Below are 9990 nucleotides of genomic sequence, written 5' to 3'. Positions count from 1 at the left end.
TTTCCACTTATTAAATAAAGTTTATTAGCTACAGAGAAATGAATCTGCAGAGGGAGACATCAATAAATACAAAATACATGTGAAACTTTGGGGGAGCCACAGACCAGAGTGTCAGTGAGACTGGGTGAGGCTGGCAGGGCTCTGCTACTCGGATGCCTCTTTGTGTGAGTTCATGGTCAGGGCTAGATCTTCTCTGCTGAGCGAGCTCTGTGCACTCCCTCAGTGACAGGAGGGTCGGGAATTCAGTGACAGGTCTTGAGAAGAGATGTGATTCCAGATTCCTGAGATTTCTCCCTAATTGCCATTTTTTTGGTTTCTGCTTGTTCCTTCCCTCTGTCCTTACATAGTTTCTTTTTAATTTCTATCTCAGCAGTGTGGAACATGAATGTGTAAACATCTCATCAGGGCAGGCAGTCTGCTCTGAAAGTGGAATTGCCTTTGTCTAGGGCTTTCTTCATCATGATCACTAAAACTTTTGTAATTATTTTACACAACTGGGAGGGAGGTAGAGTGGATACTCTTATAAGAGAGATATTCTGACCTTTCAGAAACCTTCCAGAACCAATACAACAAATCACTTATGCCCAGAGCTGATGACCTGCAAAAGCTTCTTTTCCATTGATTTAGCTGTTAGAATTTGGCTTGATTCAGTCCCCAGAGAAGGGAACTTGACCTTGGCTCAGTTGCTTTTCTCTGGGATGAGAAAGCACAGCACTGATACAGGACACCAGATTAATCTTTACTCCAGACAACAGCTGGGTATATGCAGTCACGTTTGCCAAAACCCTCCTAACCGTCTACTTTTCTGGATGGTTTGATCAGGGTGTGATGGTTTGACTTAAGGTGTAAGTGGATTGTTCCAAAGCAAACTTATTATTCCCTGTTCTCTACCCCCTAGCTCCCTGATTTTCTTTAATCTGTAGCTATTTTGAGCACAGCCCAGGGATCAGTCTGTTTCCTTCTATTTTCTCCCCTTCATCTGTCACAGACTTCCCCCCCTCCAAGGATGGGCAGCATTTGGGGTTAGGCAGTAAGCAAAACACACTTCCACCCCCTTGCTGGCTCAAGAAAAGGGTGAATATGAAGGGGTGCTGAGCTGGCACACATTTTTCCCCACAGAGAAGTGCCCGCCACAAGGAAATGGGGAGCCATCAGGACACTCAGCTTCTCCTCTAGCTTAGAAGGGTTTTGCCTGATGGGTGGTTCCTAAAGGTGGGGGTGGGCACCAGATATTTGAGGCAGATATTTCACGAACCGTTTAGTTCTACACTTTTCCGTGGAAATCCTGCACTCGGGGTGGGGGAGACCTCTGAGATAGAATTAGTGGTTTACTATGAGTAGTGTATGTTTTTAACTTGCAGGGAAAAAAAATACCAAAATGTCATAAAGCTGAACTTATCCAGGCTACCAGGAACTTGGAAGGGACAGGACAGTGACAGACACCTGGGCACTGTAAACAGTAAGAGCAGTGGCTACTTGTAGGATTACTCAGTTACAAAAGGGGCCCTGCGGTCGGCACTGGAGGGGGCCAGGCCCACTCCTGCCTTTACTTTGTGATATATTTACATTAGGCAGCAAAGAAAAATATCCCTGTACTGCAACACGGAAGCGAGACGTGGCATCTCGTTCACTGGAGGCTGCACGGCGGCGTCTGGGTGTGGGGGCACACTGTTTTCTCTGAGCTGTATCATTTATAAGGCATTATTTGGTGTGATTTTGCAGTTGATGCCATGAGAATATAAAATCATGCCAATAAGAAGCTGTTGTGTATACTTAGGACTTTGGGACTACCTGCAAACTAAGGACTCTCTAACAAAGATTCAGAAACTAGGAAGGGCCAGCCCACAAGCATATTTCCAGTCATGGAATGGACACTATAGGGTGGGACAGGGTTCTATCTGTACTGACAGACAAATGCCAAGATGCATTTTCAACATGGAGAAATGCTGGGGGTTTTAAAAAATATTACTGAAATAAAAGTCAACTAAAATACTGCTTTAAAGCCCGTGCAAACCACGTATTTACAATAAATAGATGCACTATTCAGAGCCTGTATGTCAACCGAATTACAGTTGAGTATGGTGGGGTCTGGCACGTTCTCCTGGAAGTGCCCGTCCTGAAATGTGGAACCCAAGGACCCCAGCTTCATCGTCTTCTCACCGGAGTGTCTTTAGAGATAACTGTGGAGACACAACAGAACGTTACGGGTGGGGTTAGAAGACTTATTGACACAAAAGGCCTGCCCAGGTCTGGGCACTGGGGCTCTTCCTCATTCATGCAAGGTGCCAAAGTCAGGGGGATGATCTCATCACGTGCAAGGAGCTGACTTTTACCCAAGGGGTCATGGATGGAAAAGGGATGAAATGGGATATGTATTTGGTGGTATCTGCACCACTGATGAAACTGGATGTGTATTGGATGGTATTTGGATTATAAACATTTATAGGACCAAATGTCAGCAATCTACTTGACAGGAAGCTCAGGGAAAGCAAAGAACTTGCTGGAGATCCCAAGTCAAGACAATGAAAAGGAGAGAAAGGGACCCAGGCCCTGAGACTTCCAGCCCAGGGCTTCCACCCATGTACTGATCACTGCATCCATGAAAGAAGAGAGCGCCTCCTGAAGCCCTGTTTGCTACGTCTAGGACCCAGTGATTTCTACGGATGATTGTTTTGTGTCTCACTGCAGTGAAAATGAATTAAGATGGTATCCAGCAAGATGTAAAAGATCTTCTTGTGAGATGCCCAAAGGAGACTTTACAATTCATCCTTCACTAGACTGCTATGGGCAAAGATAAAAACTATCAGTCTGTTTTCCACACAGCTGCATCATTTCACATTCTCACCAACAGTGCATAAGGGTTCCAATTTCTCCAGTTCCTTGCCAACACTTTTTAGTATTTTTGATAGTAGCTATCCTGATGGGTATGAGGTGGCATCTCATTGAAATTTCGATTTGCATTTCCCTAATGATGAGTGATGTTGAACATCTTTTCATGTGCTTATTGGCCATTTGTATATCTTCTTTGGGAGATGTCTATTCAAGTCCTGTGCCCATTTTTAAATCAAATTGTTTTGTTGTTGAGTTTGAGGAGTTCTTTATATGTGCTGGATATTAATCTTTTGTCAGTCATATGATTTACAACTTTTCCCCCATTCTGTGGGTTGCCTTTTTACTCTGTTGATATTGTCTTTTGATGTACAAATTTTAAACATTCTCATGAAGTCCAATTTGTTTATTATTTTTTTCTTTTGTGTCTTTGATGTCTTATCCAAGAAATCATTGCTAAATCCAATGCTGTGAAGCTTTTGCTCTGTTTTCTTCTAAGAGCTTTATAGTTTTAGGTCTTACATTTAGTCTTTGATTTATTTTGAGTTAATTTTTGTTTATGGCATTAGAAAGGCTCCAACTTCATTCTTTTGCATGTGGATATCCAGTTTTCCCAGCATCAATTGTTGAAAAGACTGCCCTTTCCCTATTGAGTGGTCTTGGCATCCTTGTCAAAAATCATCTGACGAAGGGTTTATCTCTGGGCACTCTGTCCTACTCCATTGGTCTATATGTCTGTCTTCATGCCAGTACCACACCGTTTTGATTATTGTTGTTTTGTAGGGAATTTTGAGACCAGAAGTGTGGTTCCACAAGATTTGTTCTTCTTTTTCAAGACTGTTTTGTCTATCTGAAGGGGTTCTATTATGGATTGCACTGCATCTCTCCAATGTTTAATGTGTTGGAGGCTTGGGGTGGGAAATTCTGTTATGGTAATTGGAAGGTGGGGCCTTGAAGAGGTGATTAGATTGTGAGGACCTTGCCCTAGTAAACGGAATAAGTTGATAGTTTAATGGTGGTTGTGGGCGTGGTTCTGAGGGCTTTAGAAGGAGAGTACATGAAGAGCTATCTCTCTGTTCCACCATTCTGCCATGTGAGACCCCTGTGTCACTGTCACCACCAACCAGGCCTTCACCAGATGTGTTCCCTGGAGTTTGGACTAGCCAACCTCTGAAACTGTGAGCAATAAATTTTGTTTTCTTACAAATTACACAGTTCCAGGTATTTTGTTATAAGCAACAGAAATGGACTAATACATATCCCCTCAGATTCCATATGAAATTTAGGATTTTTTTCTATTTCTGTAAAAAAATGTCATTGAGATTTTGATAGGGATTACCCTGAATCTGTAGATTACTTCGGATAGTACTGACATCTTAACGATATTGTCTTCCAATCCATAAGCATGGAATATGTTTTCATTTATTTATGTCTTATTTAATTTCTTTCAGCAATGTTTTGTAGTTTACATTGTACAAATCTTTCACCTCTTTGGTTGTTAATTGCTAAGTATTTTATTCTTTTTGATGCAATTGAACATGGAATTGTTTTTGTAATTTTCTTTTCAGATTGTTCATTGTTAGTGTATAGAAATGCAACTGATTTTTGTGTGTTGACTTTTTATCCTGCTACTTTGCTGAATTCATTTATTAGTTCTAACAATTTTTTTGTGGAATCTTTAGGATTTTCTATATAAAAATATTTGCAAAGAGAGATAATTTTACTTGTTCCATTCTAATCTGGATGCCTTTTATTTCTTTTTCTTGCCTAACTGCACCAGCTAGAACATCCAGTAATATGTTGAACAGAAGTGGCAAAGGTGGGTATCCTTGCCTTGTTCCTGATCTTAGAGGAAAAGCTTTCATTCTTTCACCATTAAGAATGATGTTTGCTGTGGGTTTTTCATATATGGCTTTTATTTTGTGGAGGTAGTTTCTCTGTATTCCTAGTTTGTTGAGTGTTTTTATCATGAAAGGGTGTTCAATTTTGTGAAATGCATTTTGTGCATCAATTAAGATGATCGTGTATTTTTTCCCCCTTTATTCTGTTAATATAATGTATTACAGTGATCAATTTTTGTGTATTGAACCATCCTGATGTTCCAGGAAAAAATTCCTCTTGGTCATGGTGTATAATCCTTTTAATATGCTGCTGCATTCGGTTTGCTAGTATTGTGTTGTTGATTTTGCTTCAATGTTCATAAGGGGCATTGGTCTGTAGTGTTCTTTTCTTGAAGTGTCTTTGCATAGCTTTGGTATCAGGGTAATGCTGGCTTCAAGGGATGAGTTAGGAAGTATTTCCTCATCTTCAGTTTTCTGGAAAAGTTTGAGAGGGGCTGGTGTTCTTTAAATATTGGTAGAATTCACCAGTGAAGCCATCAGGTTCAGGGCTTTTCAAAACTGGGAGATTTCTGATTACTGATTCAATCTCTAGTTATGTCTCTTCAGATTTTCTATTTCTTTGTGATTTAGACTTGATAGGTTTTATATTTCTAGGAATTTGTCCATTTCATCTAGCTTATCCAATTTGTTGGAATATAACTGTTCATAGATCTCTCTTATAATTCTCTTTATTTCAGAAGAATCAGAAGTAATGTCCCCACTTTCATTTCTGATTTTGGTAATTTGAGTCTTCTCTCTCTTTGCCTTAGTCTGTCTAGCTAAAGGTTTGTCAATTTTGTTGATTTTTTCAAAGAACCAACTTTTAGTTTTATTGATTTTCTCTATTCTCTATTTTGTTCATCTCTGCTCTAATCTTCATCATTTCCTTACTTCTGCTAGCTCTGGATTTCGTTTGTTCTTTTTCTAGTTCCTTAAGTTGTAAAGTTAGGTTGCTGATTTGAGAACTTTCTTGTTTTTTAATGTAATAGTTTATTGCTAAAAATTTCCCCGTTAGCACAGCTTTCCAACTGCTCCATAAGTTTTGGTATATTGTATTTTAAGTTTAACTTGTCTCGAAGTACTTTATCATTTCCTTTCTGATTTCTCCTTTGACCCACTGTTTCTTTGAGTGTATTGTTTAATTTCCACAAATTTGTGAGTTTTCAAATTTTCCTTCTGTTCTGGGTTTATAGCTTCATTCCACTGTAGTTGGGGAAGATATTCTGTCTGATACCTACCTTTTTAAGTCTACAGAAACTAATTTTGTAGCCTAACATATGGTCTATCCTGGAAAATGTCCCATGTGCATTTGAGAAGAATGTACATACTATTGTTGTTGGCAGAGTATTCTATATATGTGTGTTAGATCTAGTTGTTTTATTACGTTTAAGTTCTTTATTTCTTTACTTCTGTCTCGTTGTTTCAACCATTATTGAGTGAGGTACTGAAGTCTCCAACTATTATTGTAGAACCATCTATTTCTCTCTTCAATTCTGTCAGTTTTTGCTTCATATATTTTGATGGTCTGTTATTAGGTGTGTAAATATTTATAATTGTTATATCTTCTTGCTATATTGAACCTTTTAATAATATATAATGTCCTTCTTTGTCCCTTGTAAATATTTTTGATTTGAAGTCTACTTAGTCTGATATTAGTATAGCCACCCCTCCTGTCTTTTGGTTACTATTTGCATAGAATATCTCTTTCCCTCCTTTCACTTTCAACTTATTTGTATCTTTGGACTTAAAATGAATCTCTTGTAGACAGTGTACATTGGATCATGTGTTTTTATCCATTCTGCCAATCTCTGTTTTTTGACTGGAGACTTTAATCCATTTACATTTAAAGTAATTACTGATAGGGAGGGATTTACTCTGTCATTTTGCTACTTGTTTTCTATATGCCTTATAGTTTTCTGGTCCCTCATTTTCTGCATTATTGTCTTCCTTTGCGTTTAGTTGATTTTTTTTGTATTGCAATGTTTAAATTCCTCTCTCATTTCTTTTTCTGTATATTCTAAAGCTATTTTCTTTGTGGTTATGATGATGTTGTAGTCTGTTCAGGCTGCTATAACAAAATACCTTAAACTGGGTACAGTAGTCCACTCTTATTCACAGGGAATATGTTCCAACATCCCCCAGTGGATGCCTGAATCTGGGCATAGCATGAAGCTCTATATATACCATGTTTTTTCTTATACAATCACATTGTATAGGGTGGGTAGTGTATCAAGTGTGGATATGATTCACATCCTAGGCAGGATAGAGCAGGATGGTGTGAAATTTCATCATGCTACTCAGAACAGCATGCAATTTAAAACTTATGAATTGTTTATTGCTAGAATTTTCTATTCAATATTTTCAAACCATGGGTAACTAAAACCACTGAGAGCAAAACTGTGTATAAGGAGGATACTACTGTAATTTATAAACAACACAAATTTATTTCTTATAGTTCTAGAGGCTGGGAAGTCCAAGGTAAAGGCACCAGCAGATTTGGTGTCTGGTAGAGGCTTGCTCCCTGCTGCATAGACGGTGCCTTCTAGGTGTGTCCTCACATGGTAGAAGGGACAAATAAGCTCCTTTGAGCCTCTTTTATAAGGGCACTAGTCCCATTCATGAAGACTTCACACTCATGACTTTATCACCTCCCAGAAGGCTTTGCTTCTTAATATTATCACATTAGGGATTAGGTTTCAACATATGAATTTTTGGGGGACAGAAATATTCAGACCATAGCACATGAAGATTACATTTAACAAACTAAAGTTATAGCACTATCAATTGAATTTATACCAGCTTAACTTCAATGCCATACAAAAACTCTGCTCCCTTACAGCTCCATTCTTACCCCTTTTGGTTACTGATTTCACAAAATTACCTCTTTATTCATATGTACCCCAAAACATAAACTAATAACTATATTAAATGCACTAGTCTCTTAAATTATGTAGAAAACTAAAATAGATACAAACCAAAGTTACAATAGTAGCTTTTAGACTAATAATTTTAAAAAAGTATTAAGTTTCTTAAATCATATAGAAAACAAAAACTGCAGTTCCATACTGTTGTTATAATAATGTTAGCTTTTATAATTGCCCACGTATTTACCTTTATTGAGGTCTTTATTTCTTCATACAGTCCTTTTATTTCACCCTTCAGGACTCTCTTGAGCATTCTTGCAGGGCAAATCTCATGGTAATAAACTCCCTCAGCTTTTGCTTACCTATGAATATCTTAATTTCTCCCTCACTGTTGAAGGATAGATTTGCCAGGTATAGGACTCTTGGTTAACAGTTTTTTCTGTTAGCACTTTGAATATATGGGCCCACTTACCTTCTGGCTGTCAAAGTTCTGATGAGGAATCTACTGATAATCTTACTGAGGATCCCTTGTATATAAGTCACTTCTCTCTTGCTGCTTTCAAGATTCTTTGTCTTTCAAAAATTTTGATTAAAGTGTGCTTCAGGTGGGTCTCTTTGAGTTCATCTTAGAGTTTGTCATGCTTCTTGGATGTTTATGTCATGACTTACATCAAATTTGGGAAGTTTTCAGCTATTATTTCTTCAAATATTCTTTCTGCTCCTTTTTCTCTCTCTTCTCCTGCTGAGACTGCCACAATGAGTTTGTTGGTCTGCTTGATGGTTTCCCACAGGTCTTTTAGGCTCCGTTCACTTTCAACCTTTTATTTTTCTGTTCTTCAGAGCCAATAATTTTGATTGTCCTATCTCAAAGTCCACTGGTTCTTTCTTGTGCCTCCTCAAATCTGCCTATCATTCCCTCTAGTGAATTTTTCATTTCAATTGTATTTTTCAGCTCCAGAATTTTTTGTTTTTTTTTCTCTTTATTAATATTTCCATTTTGTTCATACATCGTTTTCTTGACTTAGTTCACAACTTCCTTTAGTTCTTTGAGCATCATTAAGACAATTATTTTAAAGTCTTTATCTAGTAGGTCTGCCATTAGGTCTTTTTCAGGGACAGTTTTTGTTGAATTATTATTTTTTCCTTTGAATGGGCCATACTTTCCTGTTTCTTTGTATGACTTGTGATTTTTTTTGTTGTTAAAAACTGTACATTTGGATCTAATAATGTGGTAAATCTGGAAATAAGATTCTCCTTTCCCAGGGATTGCTGTTTATTTGTTGTTGTTGTTATTGTTTTTGTTTATTTTATTTTTGATTGTTGAACACTGTCTTTGTGCCAAGAATCAGCATGAACAGTAATCTTAAGGTCTTCTTGGGTCTTTACTAAGCCTGTTCCTTTCTGTAGACAAACACCGTCACTTTCTAATTTCCCCATATATGCAGTTGCTTTTGAATGTCTTATCTTTAATGTTTGGCTCCCAAAAGGGGAAAAAGAGAAAAATAAGGGGAGGGAAAAAAAAGGACACTAGCCCTTTAAATCCCCAGGAAATCACTTCAACCAGATGGAAGGGCTTGCAACAATGGGGGAAGATGCAACAATAATGGCCCACCACCTCTTTATCTGCACCTCTGTGATCAGAAGCAGTGATGAGTGATCAGAGCACAGATTCCTGATATTTGAAAGACAGTGTTTTTTTTGGCCCATCTTGGCTCCCACAAGTTGTGTGCAAGCTGCTCCAGGAACACATGCACAACTGCCTGCCCTGTGGTGGGGTATTGTTGGTTGCTACTGTGCTGAAATTGACCGAAATTAATTGCAATTTACCATTCCAGCCTTCCCAAGAAATTGTAAACCTTCAATAGAACCCAGAGTTCCAAAATAGTTACATTAGACAGATTCTGCCAATGCAACTGTTGTACAGGTGGGGAGACAGATTCTTGGTGCTTTCTACTCTGCCATATTCTCAGAATCCTCTCTACCTATTAAAAATTTTGTGTATATTTTTCCCTGTCTTTTTTCCCCATGTATACATAATTATTTAACTACAACCACACACCCAGTTTTGAACCTGTGGTCATCTGAGAAGGCTTATTGAAATTCTTGGATTAGCCAGGGTTAGAAAAGGAGGATGCTTGTCTGCTAGAGGAAGTATCTCTTCCTTCAAGGAACTCATCCTCGCTTCCAGGAACCTAGTTCCTACCTTCTCAGGTCACTTTCCTTTGATATTACATGCAGAATGGCCCAGTTTAATAGCAAGCCACTCTACTGGTTATCCAAAGAACTCTGAAACAGGAGGAGGCCAGGGTAGGACTAAAAATGTGTTTTCAAAGAAACGAAGGACTATTACTTCTCAACCTTTTGGCTGAGATCAAGTGCAAAGAAATAAAGGACTTTAAAGATCACATGCAGTGAGA

At 38.2% G+C, this 9990-nt stretch overlaps 1 protein-coding gene across 2 annotated transcripts in view; it reads right to left on the bottom strand.

The window, feature by feature from the left end:
* WIPF3 (WAS/WASL interacting protein family member 3) overlaps positions 1-9990 on the bottom strand; it is a 101396-nt gene continuing 91406 nt past the window's right edge. For both annotated transcript variants that reach the window (XM_063100130.1, XM_063100129.1), the window contains one exon: positions 1-2180. In XM_063100130.1, the coding sequence (XP_062956200.1) occupies positions 2157-2180 (24 nt within the window). In that variant the 3' untranslated portion in view covers positions 1-2156. The remainder of the gene's footprint in view (positions 2181-9990) is intronic.

This window comes from Cynocephalus volans, chromosome 6 (genome assembly GCF_027409185.1).
Source record: "Cynocephalus volans isolate mCynVol1 chromosome 6, mCynVol1.pri, whole genome shotgun sequence".
Classification (NCBI taxonomy): Eukaryota; Metazoa; Chordata; class Mammalia; order Dermoptera; family Cynocephalidae; genus Cynocephalus; species Cynocephalus volans.
This window is presented reverse-complemented; position numbering and strand designations above follow the sequence as displayed.